The sequence below is a fragment of the Phaenicophaeus curvirostris genome, chromosome 5 (genome assembly GCF_032191515.1).
Source record: "Phaenicophaeus curvirostris isolate KB17595 chromosome 5, BPBGC_Pcur_1.0, whole genome shotgun sequence".
NCBI classification, from domain to species: domain Eukaryota; kingdom Metazoa; phylum Chordata; class Aves; order Cuculiformes; family Cuculidae; genus Phaenicophaeus; species Phaenicophaeus curvirostris.
In genome coordinates, this window is record NC_091396.1 from 28,394,668 (window position 1) to 28,415,098 (window position 20,431).

The 20,431-nt window shown below is 42.3% G+C and overlaps 1 protein-coding gene across 36 annotated transcripts in view; it reads right to left on the reverse strand.

The window, feature by feature from the left end:
• The window catches only part of MADD (MAP kinase activating death domain), an 83,678-nt gene that overhangs the window by 59,136 nt on the left and 4,111 nt on the right, over positions 1 to 20,431 (reverse strand). For all 36 annotated transcript variants that reach the window (XM_069858030.1, XM_069858021.1, XM_069858028.1 and 33 more), the window contains exons 2-5: positions 7,630 to 7,822; positions 4,209 to 4,823; positions 1,308 to 1,611; positions 836 to 967 (exon numbers count right to left, since the gene is read on the reverse strand). In XM_069858030.1, the coding sequence (XP_069714131.1) occupies positions 836 to 967; positions 1,308 to 1,611; positions 4,209 to 4,823; positions 7,630 to 7,691 (1,113 nt within the window). In that variant the 5' untranslated portion in view covers positions 7,692 to 7,822. The remainder of the gene's footprint in view (positions 1 to 835; positions 968 to 1,307; positions 1,612 to 4,208; positions 4,824 to 7,629; positions 7,823 to 20,431) is intronic.

A 20,431-nucleotide genomic window follows, 5' to 3' on the forward strand; every position in this document is an offset into this window, starting at 1 on the left:
CTAACTAGAGAAGCAACAATACCTCAGCTCATTCTGAGTCTGCACCATTGTAAGCATGGCTTACTATTTGCAAGGGCTTTTTACCCTTACCCTTGTAATGGTAATTTGGTTTTAAAAGAATAACATCTCTAGGAAATGGAAGAAATCAGACACATTTTTTGAAATGTACATGGAAAACCTAATAGGAAATTCAAGTTGTTTCTGAGAAAGGGATCAGCAGATGGAAAAGGTCTAAACCAGTGAGCTTGAGACCAGTGCCTTGGGAGGTTAATTTCTTCTTTAAGTCTAGAACAGCTGGTCACCTCAAAGGGGCAGTACAAGAACCTGCAGCATCAGTTGCAGAACAGAACTGAAGCAGCCTGAATTCTGCCTTTCCAAGCAAAATAATGAGCTCCTGCAGAGAGTTGACCCAGGCTCCTAGTTCAAGTAACTCAACACTTCATATTTCTAAGGAGAATAAATCACAATTTCTAAACTTTGAATAAAAAGCCCTCAAGCATCCTTAAGCACTACTCTGGATCCTCCCCAACAAACCTTAATACTCAGCTGTCAGGGGCAGTAAATACTATTATGGATCTATGGCATTTCAGTCCATTGCACGTGAACTACTGCTTTGAATCATACTATTCACTAAGCATACTTTTAAGATATCCTAAATAAGTGGTATTAACTACGATTTCAATAGTTAGTGGTGCTCCAAGAATGTTCTTTGTAAGGCAGACTTTGCTATAATCCCTGAGAACACAGCAGGGAAGGAAACAAGGACTACTCCTATAAAGGTTTCAGACATCAAAGAAACATCCTTTGCAAAAGACCAATAAAGGAAAAAATGTACCTGTTCTGCAGAAGCCATGCAGGTGGGAAGCAGAGGGATCACTGGAAACATGTACTCTAATGGGTAGATCATAGCCACAAAGGCCATCACAGACATTGAGAGCGCATTATAATCCCGGGACTGCAACACAACCTACAACCAAAGGAACATTAACACTGAAGCAACCATTCACTTCTAATACTCCCCTCAGAGATATACAAAGATCACAGCCTGCAGGACTCCAGTTTGATGGCTGTGAACTGGATGAAACCCCAAAAATCTGCCTGAAAACAAGCTTCAGACACTTTTCTGAGTGAGAGCAAAAATTTTCAAAACTGGAACCCCAGAAGGAGCTATTCCTTCCCCTCACAGACAAATTGATTCCAGGCAATGCAGGAGACAGCACTGCTGTGCTACATGCCCAGCCTACCCTGGTTTTCAAGACAGCAGAGCTTCCTACGTGTCTCTCAAAGATCAACTCTCCCCTCCTTACCTTGTGCTCCAGAAGGATGCAGGTCAGCACCTGCAGGCAGGCATCCACTCCCAACAACTCCAAAGGCAGGTGTAATGGAAAATCCACCAAGGTGAAGCGGGATGGATCAGGAAGAGCAAAGGTCAAAGCTGGCTGCAACTCATGTGGCAAGACTTCCACATCCACCCGCTTCTGACCAGCAACAGGCATTGGTGAACGGAGAAGCCGGTATATCCAGGCCTCAATCTCCCGCAAGTCGTGTAGCAATGCACTAGACTTCTCTTCCACCAGGAGGGAGCCTGTGAAAATCCGCCACATTGTATCCCTGTTCAGGGAGAACAACAAGGTTAACACTTCAAGAGCTTCACTTGACAGCCATTCTGCAAGGCTCTTCCAAGAAAAGGGCAGATGCATTGATCATTAAAAGATGCAGCTAACAAACATTTGGTCACACAGAGGAATGGAAGGTAGGGATTTAAGCTTACTGAAACAACCACTGTGGGGAATCATAAATCTTTCTGTGGCAGTAATCAACACAAGTATGTCACTTCCACTTGAAAGTTCATTTGTTCATTTAAAGGGTTCAGTTATGTCCAGATCACTGAAGACTTCTCACTGCTCTGGTGCTTGAAATTCAGTGTGTGCACACAGGATGCTCCCATATATTGTCCAGAATTGTGGCAAACTGACTGTAGGATTCAGCTTCCAGCTGTCCTACAAACCTTTCCAAGAGCATGAAATAAACCTGATGTAATACAAATATGCCACCCCAAGATCTCCCAGATGTTTTGGCATGGTAAAACTTTTTTTCATCCTATCCTAAGTTGCATTGTATCATTCTTAAGAGCTGAATAACTCATAGCAGAAGTGGATGCATTTCCGCTGAGAATAAATTTCTAAAAGCTGTCTAGAAAGTATTTAGGTATCTGAGCAAAGTAAGCAGCAGCTTTTCCATGCCTTAAGCAAGCAATCTGCAAAGTTGCAGCTCACAGACCAGGATTGCTCAGGGCCTTCAGAGCTTCAAAACTTGAAACTAGGTCTGACAAGGGAAGCAAAGCGGCTTGGCCACTTCAGCTCCTAACATTCTAGCACAGTGAAAGCTGCAAACCTGCTGTAGCCATTCTGCAAAAACCTTCAGCCTGCTGAATATCTGCAGTTACCGTAATAATTACTTAGAATGGTATGGGTTCAAATAAGAGGTTCTACCTTACAGATCACTACTTAAAAAAAAAATAATAAAGAAAAAGTGTCATGACTGGAGACTTCAGAAAGGAAGAAAAGTTAGAGAAAGTTGGAGGGATCAAAAGAAGGGCAATCTGAGATTATGCTGAGTATGTGATACACCTCTCAGGAACTGTGACATTTCTCATCCTCCACTCTTCCTTCAGCCTCTTGTAACGCACACGACATTAGGTTGTTAACAGTCATGCTCAATCTTTTGCAAGCTGTAAGTATTCAGTTTGATGTTTATTCTGCCACCACTTCAAAATATTCTGCTTTTCCAGGTCACAGCTTGCAAATCACATGGTAATTCAAACCTGCAGCTTTATTTCTCCCAGAGGTGCATGCTTAGCACTCCTCTTGCTCTCCTCGCCTGCCACTCAGTTCTTCTCCTTAAGAATTATGCCCAACAAGAGCAAATTTTTCAAATAGTATGTGCCATTCAAACACTGGAATACTTAAGTACCCTTTTAAAAAAATCAGATGAGTTCACAGAGTTGAGGAAAATCACAAAATTTAGCTTTTTTTCTGTCTCAGTAATTACCAGACTAAACCAAGTGACAAAATAAGCTCCCTTAATACCTACTTCCATTGCAGGGAAAAAAAAAAAATGTTCCGACAGAATCATTTTTCCACCCGCAGTCAGTAGATTCAGGTGATGAATCTGCTAATGCAGGAGTCAGTCATAAGCCCAGGTTGCTCTCCAAACTATTCCAGAGCAGCGACCCAAGGAGGAGGCTACTGCTCTGTGAACGGGACAGATTTCCCCTTTCAGGCAAAATGTGAAGAGCTTATACAGATGAAAAGCATAGATGCCCTGTCATTTTTTTGCTTCCAACAAGTTTAATTTGGAGTGTACCAAGCTACTTAACTCTCATTTATGAGCTAACTCACAGCATCACCCTCTTACTATTGAGATGAACCTCTCCTTCTCCAGAGATTCATTTTTTATTTTCTCTTTTCAGTCAGCATATTGGAAAGGAAAATATCATTCTGGAATGTAGCTGCCAGGCACAATAGCACAGATGTACATCCATGACTAATATACATAAAGACATTGTTCCTTTTGCACCCTATAGGGCAGCTTTTGTTACATACGTATCTGTTATTATGATGTTGGTTAAGATTACTACATTACATGAAAAATATATCCAAGTTCCCGTTAATTTGCTATTACCAATTCCCATTCCCATATGCTTTGTAGACAATTCCTTTGTTTTCTACCTCTCCTCCTTCTCCCCTTCATATGTTGTACTTTGATCTTTTTAAGCTTATTAAGCACACTTTCATCATTTCCCTCTTGCCCCAAGTGGAAATTCTCTGTTATTTCTTGGCGGGTTCTAATTTGCCAGAGAAACAGTCCTGACGTACACCGCCACAAAGCTTATAAGCCAAAGCGCCCATAACATCATCAGTGCTCAGCTTCAGAAAGGATCATGCTCAGTCAGTTTTTAGAAGAATAATGCTTCCTTAGCCCTATGAAAAACAAAAATCATACAATGTCACAGAATCAGACAGAGAAGTGTTAAAGAAATCATCACAAAAATTTCCTTTTCCTACTGCTGTCTTGGGTTAAAACAGCAAAAAGGTCAACCAGTGTTTGACTGCTTCAGCAACCACACCTGTAGCCACAATTTGTCATGCAGACAACTGCAGCCCTGGACACAAACAGTGGGAGGAAGAAGTCCCCACTCAACATACCTCTGCACCCCACGAGGAATTCCCAACTTCTTGCCCAACAATCTCTCACTACAGCAGTCCACAAGTCTCTTGAGGGTGTACAGACATTCACGGAAGGTGGAAAAGAAGGGATAATGACTAAGAATGCACAGAGAAGTCAGAGAGCTGTTCCGAGACCGATGACTGCCTTTGGCCAGGCGTTTACTGCGTGGTGATCGATTCACATCTGGGGTAGACTCCGTACTTGAAGCCTGCAAGGCAGAACCACTCTCAGAACTCTCAGTGCTCACTTCCTCTTGGGGTGCAGATGCATCTCCAGATTTGGCGATTTTCTGTCCCTCCCGAGCTCGATGCCCTCCTGTGCCTTCTGCCTTCTCCTTGGGTACTCGCTTCTGGAAGGAGCGGTAGAAGTTGACACAGATTCCATAGCGAATGACACCTGTATCCTTGTCTGTGAGCGTGAAGACAAAGGAAGTGTCATCACGGAAGCTCATGCGTTTTTGCCGCACGCTCAGGCATCCTTCTGGCTGGCAGAAGAATACAACATCAGGTGGTAGAGGAAAGTCCACGTGGTCTTCTAGAGGGTAGCGTCGCAGCAGTTCAGGAGTCTGAGCAATGCTGTCACTACTTGGCTGCCTACAAAAAAAGGGAAACAGAAAACCAGAAATAGTTGACTAATGCCAGGAAAAAATCTTTGGTATCTCCCTACTAATATCTCGAGCCTGTGGGCTCAGCTCCGTCTTTGTTTTTTCATTCCCTTGCTATCCAGGGAAAGTACAGCTTCCCAGTCAACTAGGCACAAGGTTCAACCATTAGCATAAGGCCACGGTTGCAAAAAGATCAATTTGAAAAAGTCTATGCCATCATTACCAAGGCCCAATAAGAAGCCTATTAAAATATGACCAAGAAATGGTCTTTCAGGAGTATGCTGTTGCCAGGAGAACTTCATATTGCCATGTTTCCCTTGCTCTGATTTCCAAAACGAATTTAAGCACACAGACCTCTGGGCAATATTTGGGTAAGAAATACCCAACCCTTCTCCAGCTATAAAGTCAGATGAAAACTCCTTGGATTTCAGCCATTTATAAATAAAGTGAAAAATGAGACAATCCAGTATGATTCTTCACAGAGAAAAACAATAATTTACTAGGAAAGAACTCACACATATAGTGGAATGACATGGAACAAGTTCTAGGAATTGTAGATAATTATATTTCTTTGTGTGATTTTCAAGTTGAATTTGAAGTGTAGGTTATTATAAAAGCTGGGTAGTAATATGCAGATCTATTTAACACTGTGGCTCACCAGGCCTTGTAACATAAATCACTAATGGAACACAATACAGAAAGACAGACTCTTTATTCTTAACCTGCCACCAGAAGAAGCGATTCTTTCAGGGCATTAACTGTTTTCCTACCACTACTTTTCCATGAAACCTACAGAATAACTGCCAGAAGAATTATATGAGATCCACATAGCAAAAGAAGAAAAATAGGTCCCCAGAACGACCTCTCTTTGGTTTGACTCCTTTGCAACAATGTCAGATCTCCTACCATTTTCTAAAGTAATTAGCATATAGTATCATGTTTACTAAATTCAATGTAGGAGACCCGGCTCCACCTTCACTCTTCTGTGGAATCTCATAAAAGGCATTTTCTCACCTTGATACTTCAGATTTGCCCATTTCAAAACACAAACAACACTTGCTTTTCTCTTATCTGAGAGGTTAGCAAACCCAAACAAGTAGAAACAGAACATTTATAATAGGCAAAAGGAAATAACTGGTATAAATAGCTCTGCTGACTAATTCTCCCAAAAAAATACTATATTAAAGAAAAAGTTAAAAATGGTTCAGTAATAAAGCATCAATTGGTAACAGAATTTATACTGCCCTGTATACAGTTAAGTACTGAAATACTCTATGAAAAGAAAAAAAAATAAAAACCTATAAATCTTTTATGTATTAGAGGATACAACACATTACCCATTGAAGAGGAAATGTCAAATAATGCTGTTACTGTATAAAGAGTCTATTTGGCAGTAAATGGTCAAAAAGTCATCAGCAAAGTACCAGAGAATATGGCACCAGTTCATACATTTGCAGTAGTATTAACTACAGATAGAAAGACAGAGCCTTCTCAGATACTTAGAAAATTTGTGTTTCATAAAAGGGAATACTTCAAAAGGAATTGCTATTTGCGCATGGTGGATAACAAGATATAATGGTAAAGGCCGCACGGAGTTCCTAAGGACTTTGCAGTAGAAGCTACCTCAGTCAACTCCATCTCTAGTAATAGATATTTGTTGAAGTCCCTAACGAGACAACAGATCTCTGAGCATCAGCAACCTGGACACCGCTGCTCGGCAAAAAGCAAGAGAACTGTAGCATTCCAGAAGCGATGCTAGCAAAATTCTAAGTGAGAACATCACACACTGTAAGCATTCCTGGTGAAGGCAGTTAACCTTTCTTCCCCCTTCCTTTCTCAGTCTGTGACAGACATATGGAAAACTTGTTTATTTTTCTACAGACATTAAGAAGTAATTTAATTATTAAATTATTCTGTCCATAAAATACAATAATAAAAATAGTTATTACTTAAGATTATGTCATTTCCTCCCCGTGGCCTACTTAAATATTGCACTCCAAATATTCTGAAAAAAAGAGTGGGAGGTAAAACAAGAGGCTGATACACATAAACTCCTGATATTTAGAAATGGAAGTAAAAGACACTTTGGAATACACACATTAAACACACTGGCAGAAAATCACTGCATGAACCTATTACAGAAAAATATCATTTAATGAGCACCTCTGTAGCTGACAAACAGAACACATATTAACCTCACATTTCACATATGCTTTAAGTAAATAAGGATAATGTTATATCTATTGATATTGATATATATATCAATATATATATCATATATATCATATATATCATAATAATATATATGATATATAATATATCATATATATAGAGAGAGAGAGAGAGATGATATATATATTGATATTGATAAGACTGTAAAAAAAAAAAAAGCATTTATGTCATTCCTACGAGGACAAATAAGCATTAAAGGGTGAAAGAGTCAAGCAAGGCAAGTTCCAGATTATTTTTTTTAAACTAGTATTTTACTTTTGTGTGTCTTCACTATTTTCACTTTGTGAATCCCTCTATCCTGATGCCAGTAGAAACACAGAAGTTCAGTTACAAGGGTTACAATGGAGTCAGATAGAAATTGGCTATTCTTAGTCACCCTTTGCAGACCCTTGAAAAGGAGTATAGACTGCAAGTTAAAAGCCTTTGGCTGCACTAGCATCTTTCAAAAAGTGCCACGGTCCAAGTAGATGCATTCCAGACAGCAAGAGTTCATCAACGGATGCTAAGCTATTTACCCCAACTCTATTGCCCAAGCAAAACAAGAGCCAAGACTCTGACATTACCTGGCTCCGATGATCACAAGATAGTCGAGTAAGCGAGGGCAGATTTTCTTTTTCTGCACCATTGTCCTTGACGTCCCTCCCTATGTCATCTCAGTGACTGTCTGTTCATTGATCCAGTAACCAGTTATCCAGTCAGCTGTGATCGACTGCCTTGAGGAACAGAATCTGCTTGAAACCACCCAGAAAGTCCAACCTATGATCAAGAAAAGTAAAAGTGTCAAAGGCACAATCAGGAATATCAAATACATATAAGCAACTTCATGACCTTAATTACATTCCCCAACAGCCTCTGTGTTCCATGCAGTCATGGGCATCCACGAATCTTTTTCTTCATGAGTACAAAACCACAACTACATGCCCACAAAAGCACAGAGAGCTGAAAAACACACAAAAAAGTACAAAAGGATCTTAAGACCACAGACAAAGAAAGAAGCATATCACTGGGAAAGTGCTACAGATGAAGTGGTTTGAGGCAGAAGTATTGTTCAGACAAATCCTACAATTAGGATTTCTATAATGCTTGGGAAAGCAGCATTAATGGGTAATTCTGTACAGTTAAACACGATTGAAGAAAAAAAACCTGCACCTGAACTTCAGCTGTCTTACAAACAGAATAACTAAAGAAGGAGTAATATCAAGAGAAGTTCAGTTTGATATAATGTATGTCGCCCTCCCAAACTTGGATGTAGCCTAGAGCAAGGATGATCTCCACAGTCCCAAATGACTGCAATCTTCAACACTTTTTCTGTGAGGATATACAACTGCTGTTCCATAGAGTTGCAGTTTGCAATAGCAAAAGCTTTCTGTAAATCACACTGTTTCTTTCACTTTATTCAATTCTATTTATCTTCACCATTTACTCTTGATACCCATGCCTCCTACAGCTATTTTCTCTGCCCATAACAGAAAAATCCTCTTGGCACAACTGGTATTTTACTGCAGCATTACTATCTGCTAATAACTATGCTTAGCATACATCCAGAATTCAGTAAGCACTGTAAAATTGTTCTTTCCAATCCCACCATTCACACTTCATTGAATTACTGAAAAAAAAACTTAAAAAATAATCCCGTTTCAGATTACAATGTTCCTTACCTACATTTGAAAACACTCTGAAAGCAGAAGTTTTCTGAAACAGAAAGTCCTCAGAAACTCTAAAATCAGAGATGTTCAAGCATTACTACAAGTTTATTGAGCAACCCAATGAAAGCATTAATAAAATTATTTTACATTAAAAAAATTAAAATTATTGCCTTTTGGGGCATATTCAGAGTAAGGTTTATATTTCAGTTCCTGTTTCAATCCTAAGGCTATCACAGAATTCAGAGAATTATTATTATTATTGTACTGAAAATCTTTCGGTTCTGCAGCGTAAAGTTCAGATTTTATTTGTATAGAAGCATACCATCTTTACTAACAACCTGTAAATATCGGCAAAAATAGGCAATTGTCTTGATGTTTCTCTCATTACTTCACAACCAAAAGTGAGTTAAAGGCACTGTAACTGTCAGCACCTTGCACCCACCTTCAAAGTCTAGCAACATATTTGATTTTTCCCCAGACCTCCTGCTGTACCACCAGGTACAGCACTAGGAATTTTTATTCTTTAGCCCTCTAAATACCAGTAAGAACACAAACACACAGAAAAGAACATAAATTATTTATCAAAAAGGAAACTCATACTAGTCAGTAAAGAATTATGTATTAATAAAATGAAAGAAACCTTAACCCTCACTCACACAAACCGCCACATTTAGTAAGGCTTTGTGGTATGGTTTCAGTACATCCTCATTTACAGTTGCTGTTGATTCCTAAGCAACAGCACTATGAATTACCTTCTCTGAGCAGCAACACTTTCATAAATTACTTTCTTTGAACAACAGAAAAAAAACAGCCATAGGAAGCAAAGCTCCTGTTTCTTCATTTTAATGGTATTATTAAAAATACTGTGGAATCTGTCCTGCAAGAGCTCTTGATTCAACATACTATGCAAATATCTTGGTGTAGATAAACTTGAGAGGAACAAGATGATGTTGGGATAATCAAGTGTATCTATCTGTTTTCTTTCCAGATAGCTTTACCCAGAACTCTTTAAGGAACTCACAATTCAGTTACAAATACAGGCATAGGAACGTTATTACAAGGTAATCTAGAAGTGTGACTTCAAGGAACTTCACTACCCAGTGATAACCAAACATACACTCTTCCTCTATAAGAGACTATCCTGTGCCTCAGTGAAGATGGAGACAGTAAACTGCAGTTACAATGGAGTATAAACTTGTGCAACGACTACAGAGTAACTAAGAGGCTAAAAGACCACAACCTTAGCTTACCTTTCAGTACCTTGTCCATACACTGTGTTTTTTCTTCTGTTCTCTAGCCTGGAGAACGTCTCTTAGGACAGCAATTCACATCTTCCCCACAGTTCTGCAAAGGAGCTAGTGAGCTATGCAATATGAAGACCCCATCAAAAGCATATAATTTTCAGATGAGTATCCAAGTGGACCAGTACAAGGACCATATATGCAAGGCCTCCGATGTCCCTGGAATGGCTGAAACTGCATCCTAGCAATGCCATACATAAAAGCTGCTATTGCTTTTTCAGAAAAATATCACAGCATTTCCCAAGATTTCTGATTTCCACTGCAACATGAGATCAGATTGATGCAGATATTCTGCAGGGACTTTTAGAGTCTCCTTTACTTGGTTACTTGTTTTTAACAAGATTATAGTTATGATGAGATGTAAGAGGACAAAAGCTTTCGTTTGAAAGATGAAGTTTTGTTGGATTGGAGCAACATGTAGAAGCATTAGAACCAAGTTTAGTGGTTTTGCCTTGACCTATTCAATCTCTTGCTTCTTCAGAAAACTAGTAATAGCTGATGATAGCAATTAAAGAGCATTAGATCGATATTTGCTGGAAATCACTTTCCTACTCCTGATTGGTTTCAGATACCACAGCTGATGATCTGTATTAACCAATACAAACAGGCATTAAAGTCCTGCCTCTCTCTCCATATCTGCCAAAACCTTGCTTTCAGGCCAGTCATTCCTTCCTCTGTGATGGCAGAAGTGCTTTTGCAGTTACATGGTGAATCACATTGTGGAATTGATGTGGGCTAAAACCAACACATTTTTTTCCTCTTTTGCCACTTTTGCTTTTACCAGGTTGTTTCTACGACTTGATTCACCAAGCAGCCACTAAAACGCTTGTGCAGGCACAAAGAAAAGGTAGGAACAAGAAGCTAAGGGAATCTGGAAGATTTGATTAAACACAACATGATCGCAGAATTACAGATGACAGCTCCTCTACACGCAGTAAAGAGGTGGTTTCTTTTTCAGAGATCATACTTCCTCAAATTACTAGATTTTACAGACTAGGTACATTAGAACAGAAAGAGACCAAACAACTGAGAGAGGCTTCCATTTCTCTTCTTTGTGCCGGCATTTGGGCCTGAACTGAGATGGTACAGGTTCTGACATTGATGGCCTCTTCTCCCTCTCTCAAGATGCATTAACTCCAGGTTGATTTTTCTGAAAAGGTCTTCTGCAGTGTGCTTCCTCTTAACCAACACCTTGGAACCAGTCTTTTGAAGGCTGAATCCTCAAGTAGTGCTTGAGAAGAAACTTCCCATTGTTTCAACTCAGTAAAGGAGAAAAATAAAGAAGGCCACCACAGAAACATACTGCATTAACATCTCACATATCAGAGAACACCAGAATTTACATAAGCACTCACATGGATGATGAACAGGCTGGTGAGAACTAACACTACCCACATACTGTAGCAGCTGTCAACAATACTCACGAACTAGTAGAAATTGGCACAGTAGCCTAGACACTAAGACAAAGGACGGAGCCAGTGCTAACCCACAGCCTACCAGTAACTCAAGACAAAACAAGCGTTCAAAACAGCACTTCTATTACTGACACTACTCTACATTTCAAAATTCCCCAAACACCCACGTTTTAGGTTGTAGCACAACTTCTTAGAGGACAAGCTGCATGGTATTCTGCAATTTAAAGTCCTCCCAGAAATAAAAGCCCATACGAACACAGACATTCATGAAAAGCACCACACCACACAACAGATATGATAACGTGGAAGACTGTGACATACATTTTGTCAGTTTAGAGCCATCTGTGTCAAATCAATACCCAGCATTAATCCACAGACATAAATTGTGCAGCATCCCTGTCTCATCTAGCTAGAGGAACAAAGTTATTTAGTTGAAGAATAACTTGAACACAACAAACTGTTAAGGACCACTTTGGCACAAAAGAAAAAAAAAAAAGCAAACGCATTTTTAAACACAACTTAGGTCACTCACAATCGTTTTCCTCAAACAGAAGCTTCCACTTTTGATAGGTGAGCCTTACGCTCAACTGCATGACAGTCAGCAGGTATTTAAATCATTGCTTGAAAAAAACAATACAAAGACAGCAGGTTATTTTCCAATAGGCAGATGTTAAGCCATGCTTTCCTTGCAGCTCTTCTGTAGCTCAGGATGGTACTGGAATGAAGGCTCTCCTTCCATTACCTCCAGCTTTTAGCCAGTACAAGGATCATACTACACAGTTCAACAGTGAATGGATACCTTTAGAATATAAATCAGGCTCATACAATTCAATTTACTAACCAACTGAGTGAAGAACATACAATGGGACATCAGTTTCTAAGAGGAAAATGATAAAGTCATGAAGGAGACAGCCAGAATTAAGGTTTAACGAGGCTAAGTGCCAGGTCCAGCACCTGGGCCACAACAATCCCATGCAATATTACAGGCTGGGGGACAAATGGCTAGCAGAAAAGGACCTGTTGGTGTTGGTTAACAGCCAGCTGAATATGAGCCAGCAGTTGCCCAAACAGCCAAGCAAGCCAATAGCATCCCGGCTTGTATCAGAAATAGCGTGACCAGCACGAGCAGGGAAGTAATCATGCCCCTGCACTCATAGAATCATAGAATCACCGGGTTGGAAGAGACCCACCGGATCATCGAGTCCAACCATTCCTATCAAACACTAAACCACTCCCCTTAGCACCTCGTCCACCCGTGCCTTAAACACCTCCAGGGAAGGTGACTCAACCACCTCCCTGGGCAGCCTGTTCCAATGCCCAATGACCCTTTCTGTGAAGAATTTTTTCCTAATGTCCAGCCTAAACCTCCCTTGGCAGAGCTTGAGGCCATTCCCTCTTGTCCTGTCCCCCATCACTTGGGAGAAGAGGCCAGCACCCTCCTCTCTACAACCGCCTTTCAGGTAGTTATAGAAAGCAATGAGGTCTCCCCTCAGCCTCCTCTTCTCCAGGCTAAACAACCCCAGCTCTCTCAGCCGTTCCTCATAAGGCCTGCTCTCCAGCTCCATCACCAGCTTTGTTGCTCTTCTCTGGACTCACTCCAGAGCCTCAACATCCTTCTTGTGGTGAGGGGCCCAGAACTGAACACAGCACTCGAGGAGCGGTCTCACCAGTGCCGAGTACAGAGGGAGAATAACCTCCCTGGACCTGCTGGTCACGCCGTTTCTGATCCAAGCCAAGATGCCATTGGCCTTCTTGGCCACCTGGGCACACTGCTGGCTCGTTTTCAGTCGGCTGTCAACTAACACGCCCAGGTCCCTCTCCTTCAGGCAGCTTTCTAGCCAGACTTCTCCTAGTCTGTAGCACTGCACAGGGTTGTTGTGCCCCAAGTGCAGGACCCAGCATTTGGCCTTGTTAAACCTCATCCCATTGGACTCTGCCCAGTGGTCCAGCCTGTTCAGGTCCCTTTGCAGAGCCTCCCTACCCTCCAGCAGATCAACACTTCCACCCAGCTTAGTGTCGTCCGCAAACTTGCTAAGGGTGCACTCAATGCCTTCATCCAGGTCATTGATAAAGACATTGAACAGGGCTGGACCCAGCCCTGAGCCCTGAGGAACCCCACTTGTCACTGGCCTCCAGCTGCATTTCACACCATTTCCCACCACTCTCTGGGCCCGGCCATCCAACCAGTTTTCCACCCAGGAGAGTGTGTGCCTGTCCAGGCCAGAGGCTGACAGTTTCTCAAGCAGAATGCTGTGAGAAACTGTGTCAAAGGCTTTACTGAAGTCCAGGAACTCAGCCCTCGTGAGACCACAACTCAAATACTGTGTTAAATTTTGGGCCCCACACTACAAGAAAGACATTAAGCTGCTGAAGTGTGTCCAGAGAAGGGCAACAAAGCTGGTGAAGGGTCTAGAGCACAAGTTTTATGACAAGCAGCTGAGGGAACTGGGACTGTTTAGTCTGGAGAAGAGGAAGCTGAGGGGGGACCTTGTCACTCTCTGCAACTACCTAGAAGAAGACTGTAGTGAGGCAGGTGTTGGTCTCTTCTCCCAAGTAACAAGTGATAAGACAATAGGAAACGGCCTCAAGTTATGCCAGGGGAGGTTTAGCTTGAATAATAGGAAGTAATTGAGTCACCATCCCTGGAGGTATTAAAAGGTGTCTAGATGTGCTGCTTAGGGACATGGTTTAGTGATGGACTTGGCAGTGTTAGGTTTATGGTTGGACTTGATCTTAAAAGGTCTTTTCCAACCTAAATGACTCTATGATTCTAATCACAGAACAGAAGGCACATTAATTCTTGTTCACTAAAATCTTGCTTTGCAAGAGACCAGATTTCCAGCCACGTCCAAAAGGAACTAATTTTTCAGTTCTGAAATGTTCTTGGAACATTCTGAATTTCTATTTATTCTCAGCCAAGACAGTTTAAAGCACAATATGAACTACTCAAGATAGCTTTAACTTATTTTCAGACATTTTAACAATGCTTACGCAACCTTTAACACTGAAATTTTGGTTACTTCTTCTGAGTCTGTTTCAAGCGATTCCAGCCACTATCTCTGGTATAGCACACACTATTTTTGTTGCACTAAGCGTTTAAAGTAGCAGACAAGTAGTCCTCATTTCACATGCCATTTTACACTTCCTCTGCTAAAAAGCTTTATTAACATTAAACACCACTGATAGTTTTATACTTAAAAATACGCAAAATTCTAGGAAGCCCTTTATCCTCATCCCAGATACTACAGTGCTTCTACTAACACAAGGAACACAGATGACAGTGCAGATGAGTTGAGAACACCCCCCTTCTCCAGAGCTTGATGGAAAAGCTTGACAGAAAATGGCACAATTTATGAAGCCAGACCTGGGTGGACTTGCTGTACTGGTGCAGCTGCTTTGTATGTTACCATCCACCTTGGCAAGGCAGCAGTGCATGCCAATGCTGTGACTCCAAAAGAGATATTAGTGCTTTGGCACAAAAGGGGGGGGAAAAAAAAAAAAAAAAAAGAGGAAGCATTTTCAAAGCATTACAAGCATGCTTATAACAGACAATGGCATATTTATCTAGTATGGTTAGTCTACATTACAGGTGTGGTTCTGTGAAATGCCTGGGGATAGTTCCAAGCATAAGAAATCACCCAACAGAGAGCAGGACTGCTGGTAGCTACTAAAAGCATCCTCCTCAGAGCAAACACATCACTTGAGTCAGTACGAATTCCCTACAGATAAAACAGCAGATGCATCCCAACTGTTTCCACTTTCCATCTATCTGTAAAGGTCGAGGGAAAGGACAGACTAAATTAGATTAAATAAAACTAGAGAATAAATTGTGAAAATAGTCATTCATAATACAAAAAGACATCCTTGGAAGCCCTTATGAAGAATGACAATAATTTAAAGAGTTCTTCCTTTCTTACTATAGAATGATATTACCACTTTGCCTTGTGAAAACAGTACTGACACAGTCAAACATCTTTAGCTTTCACATCCTTTTTCCAGAGCAAAATGAAGGTAGCATGGACCTTGATGCCAACAAACTGACTGACCAACCAGAATTAGTTCAGAAAGAGAAGTATCGTGCCATGCAGACAGGAACCTTTTTGCAGAATCACAGAGTGGATCTGGATTGATTCAGGTTCTCCATTGCTATAGGAACAGATTTCACTGTCCTTGTCATATGGTGGCCCTTCAGCCCTACCTCCCTTCTCCCCCCTGCTTCAGCCAAATCCTTAGCTAAAGCAGCCTGCTGTACATGCAAGATCACGCAGTGGCCACACATGCACATGCTGTGAAAACAGAATCACAGGTAATCTGATTCAATCACCATAGCAACCCAATCTTTAGGCCCTACTTCTCAGCCTGTCGAGTCTATTTATAGAGCAGCTGCAGCGCTCCACCCGCTCTGCTCTGCCACCAAAGCGGCCAGCACTGCCCTCACTACAAACAAGCTTCACTCAGGCCCAAGGACTGCCTGGAGCCAACATTAAAACATTCCCCTCCCGACACCTCCAAGCCCCCAGCTAGGTGATAGCGAAGTATCTGCAACACATTGAATGCCTCCCAGTCAGTGAGTTCTTCCATGTCCATGAATACTACAAATATTCAGAAGTCATCTCTCACAGAAAGCTGAGTACTAACTGCACCTGACAAAATCCACCTGTCCAGGTACCCACAGAATGCCTCCACAGACGTCCATGGCAGCAGATATCCAGTCCAGTGCATAAAGGATGTGCAGTGTATGCTAACACAAGCATGCGATCCTATACAGGGACTTGCAGGCAGCAGCAAATACAAAGGAGCACTCCCAGCATCACCTGCTCCACAGAAGCACAGCTGTACTCACCAGTAGATATTTGAAAACCGTGCAGCTGGAAGATTCATCTGCTAATTGTTAAAAAAAAAAAAAAAAAGAGAGAGAAAACAAGTAAGAAAAATCAAGACTGAGGCCTTGAATGAGCCACAAGAGATAAGCATGTGAGAAAGAACAGTATGCTAATACTGTTATCCATCTTATTCTAGCACACTCTTGGGGAAAAAACATCAACAAAAAACTTTTGCAGGAGAAGCACATGCTTTTACAGTACTCTACTTGCTAGCAAGGAGATAGTAGATTTTGGCCTCAGCCCCAGCTCATTTCACACGCTTCAATTTAGGTTAAAGACCTTACACTCTTCCCTTCCTTTATTGCCTGAAACACTTCCCTGCAGCTCCTCATAGCGCAGGGCATGCAGAGCACCACTCACCATCTTCTCAAAGAACATAAATTCTGGCATAAAAAACTGTCTGTCAAACCAGCCATTTCTCCTGCTCCACACTGTTTGAATTTAAATTCATCTCTTATTTTAAAAACAATCATCAGAGATCTGCATGAGATAGCAGTAACACAGGACTTTGGCCCCCTGCCCTTCACTCATTTCAAGTCACCTTGTGCAATCGTAGAACATAGAATGCTTTGAGTTGAAAGGGACCTTAAAGTTCATGTTATTCCAACTCCCCTGCCATGGGCAGGGACACCTCCCACTAGATCAGGCTGCCCAAGGCCCCATCCAACCTGGCCTTGAACATCTCCAGGGATGGGGCAGCCACAGCTTCCCTGGGCAACCTGTGCCAGTGCCTCACCACCCTCATAATGAAGAATTTCTTCCTAATGTCTAGTCTAAATCTGCCCCTCTCCAGTTTATAGCCATTGCCCCTAGTCTTGTCACTGCATGCCTTTGTACAAAGTCCCTCCCCAGCTTTCTTGTAGTGCCCTTCAGGTACTGTCAAGTTACTAGAAGGTCTCCTTGGAGCCTTCTCTTCTCCAGGCTCAACAACTCCAACTCTCTCAGCCTGTCCTCGTATGGGAGGTGCTTCTGCCCTCTGATGGTCCTTGCAGTCCTCCTCTGGACCCGTTCTAAAAGTTCCATATCCTTCTTATGCGGAGGATTCCAGAACTGGACACAATACTCCAGCAATATCACCATCATGAAAAATACAGAATCACAGGATGTCCTGAGTTGGAAGGGACCCACAAGGATCATCAAGTCCAACTCCTATCCCTGCATAGGACAACCCCAACATTTACAGCATGTGTCTGAGTGCATTGTCCAAATGATTCTTGAGCATGGTTAGACTTGGTGCCGTGACAACTTCCTCAGGGAACCTGTTCCAGTGGTCTACCACCCTCTGGGTGAAGAACCTTTTCCTAATGTCCATCCTAAACCTCCCCTTGCACATCTTCCTGCCATTCCCTCGGGTCCTACCATTGGTCACCAGAGAGAGGGGATCAGTACCTGCTCCTCCTCCTTTTTTTGTGAGGAAGCAGTAAACTGCTATGAGGTCCACCCTCAGTCTCCTCCAGGCTGAACAGATCAAGTGACTTCAGGCGTCCCTCATACAACTTTCCCTCTAAGTCCTTCACCAGCTTTGTGGCCCTCCTCAGGAGGGTTTGATATCCTCAGTAGCTTGATATCCTTTCTTGATATCCTTTTTATATTGCAGTGCCCCAAACTGTACACAATACTAGAGGTGGGGCCCCATCAATGCAGAGTGGAGCAGGACAACCATGTCCCTCGACCAGCTAGCAGATGCAGCCCAGGACACAGTTGGCCCTCTTGGCTGCCAGGGCACACTGTTGGCTCATGTTCAACTTGCCGTCAACCAGAAATCCCAGATCCCTTTCCACAGGGCTCTCTGCAGCCACTTGCTCCCCGATCTGTATGTAGATCCAGGGTCACTGTGTCCCAGGGGCAAAACACAGCACTTGCCCTTGTTAATTAGTTGGCAATTGCCCAGCTCTCCAATTTGTCCAGATCCCTCTGCAGGGCTTCTTTGCCTTCAAGAATGTAAACAGCTCCCCCCAGTTTCATGTCATCAGTGAACTTGGTTAGTAAGTAAACCTTCGAGTCCTGTATCCAGGCCATTTATGAAGATATTAAAGAGTACCGGTCCTAAGACAGATTCCTGTGGAACCCCTCTAGTGACTGGTTACCAGCCTGATGCAACCCCATTCACTATGACCCTTTGAGCCCGACTCATCAGCCAGTTGTTCACCCACTGCATTATGTGTTTATCCAGCTGCATGCTGGACACTTTGTTTTGGAAGATATTGCTAGAGACAGTACCAAAGGCCTTGCTGAAATGCAGAAAGATTAGGTCAGCTGGTTTTCCTTTGTTAGCTGAGTGGGTAACCTTGTCATAGAAGGAAATTAAGTTTGTCAGGCAGGACCTTCCCTTTATAAACCTGTGCTGGCTGGGACCAATGACTGTGTTGTATTTCAGGTGTTTTTCAGTAGCTGCCAGGACAATCTTCTCCATAATCCTACCAGGCACTGAAGTGAGACTAACAGGCCTGTAGTTACTAGGGTAATCGCTGCTCCCCTTCCTGAAGACTGGGACAACATTTGCCAGCTTCCAGTCAACTGGTACATCTTCAGATTCCCAAGAGCATTAAAAGTCACTTAAAGAAGTCTCTCTATGACACCAGCCAGCTCTTTCAGTACCCTTGGATGAACCCTATCAGGCTCCGTTGACTTACAGAGATCCAGCTGGAGCAGCAAATCCTGCACAAGTTTGGGGATGATTGGGAGTTTACCATTTGCACAGTCTTGGTTCTCTAGCCCAGGGTTTGGGGAGGTAGGGCGAGCCCAATAAAAGAGGCTTATCATCTATTTCTACCCCATCAGTTCTTCAATGATCCTCAAAACTCCAGTGGCATTCCACTCCCTGATACCCTTTGCAAGATTGCTGGGAGAAGGCAACCGAAAACTTCAAAACCAACACAATGCCCCTGAACTGAAATAGCCTTGCCTTCAGCAACCAGTATGGTCGCACACTCTTTTCCAAAACAGAACTACTTTTGGCTCACGTTTTGAGCTGAGAAACTTTCTCGCTGCTTTTGAGTGCAGCCTAGACCCCAAACCCACAAGATGCTTCCATGCCTAGCTGTCTGCCCAGATCCCATTTGAGAAGCAGGCCACATTTCCTGTAACGCGGGCACCAGCAGGATTTTTTCCAAAAGCCAAACACTGCAAATGTACAGCCATAAAAACATAACAAGGAAACAACAAAGCATGTGACTGCTGGATGCAACTGCAATTGCTAAATTATTCAGTGCTCTCCCCTGCCACTGTGCCTTTCCAGCCATAATAACCAATTCTACGCCAGGAGCTCAGCAAAGAGACCTGTACAAAAGGACAGCAGGTAGAGAAGATAAACGGCTGGCAAACAGTGAGAAGTGCACCAATGGCTCGAACCCTCTCCTCTCCCACGGGTTTCCAGCTATTCATGTACTCATTGAACAGATGTCACTCATGGCACCACCAACAAATACAGGCACATTCCACACTCTTTCCTGGACATGACACACACAGGGACAATTGATATGCTCACTGGGATCCTGACAATATATCCCAGCCATTTATAAGGCAGAAATGGGGTACACTCACAAACCAACACAGAAACACTGAAGCATTGCTCAGAATAATGAAAACTAGAAAATAAAGAGCTTTATTTGAAATAATCTGGTTTTTTGGCTGATGTCAGCACCATCAAACTGGTACTCAGAGCTCCACATCTATTTCACCTTGTCTTAAAAACACTCATCCTGTCTCCCCAAGTGTATCACCTGCCTTGTTAGTTCTTCTCTCTACACACCTTCCCCTTCTTTTCATCAATACCGTGGAATGTCAGAAATTCCTACTCTAAAACCAGTCCTACTATTAATTTTGGTGATAAATCATAGTTCCAGCTGGTCAAAACCGAAAGAAAAGCAAAGCAAAAAGCTCATTTTTTCCCTGCTAGAGCTCTGGAACGTGGGAAGTGTGTGTTTAGCAGATTCACCCACACATAAACATTGGGAGAAGTAAGCTCAGAGTGAAAAGGGGACAGAAACTGCCTCAAGCTACTGTTTGGGCCAGCGAGTGACAGAGCAAGGGCTTCCAAGAGAACCTTCTAGGCAACAGCAGTCATCCCAGCAAAGAGGGAGGGGAAACACAACATCTGCTGGCTATGTCTGAAGACTGA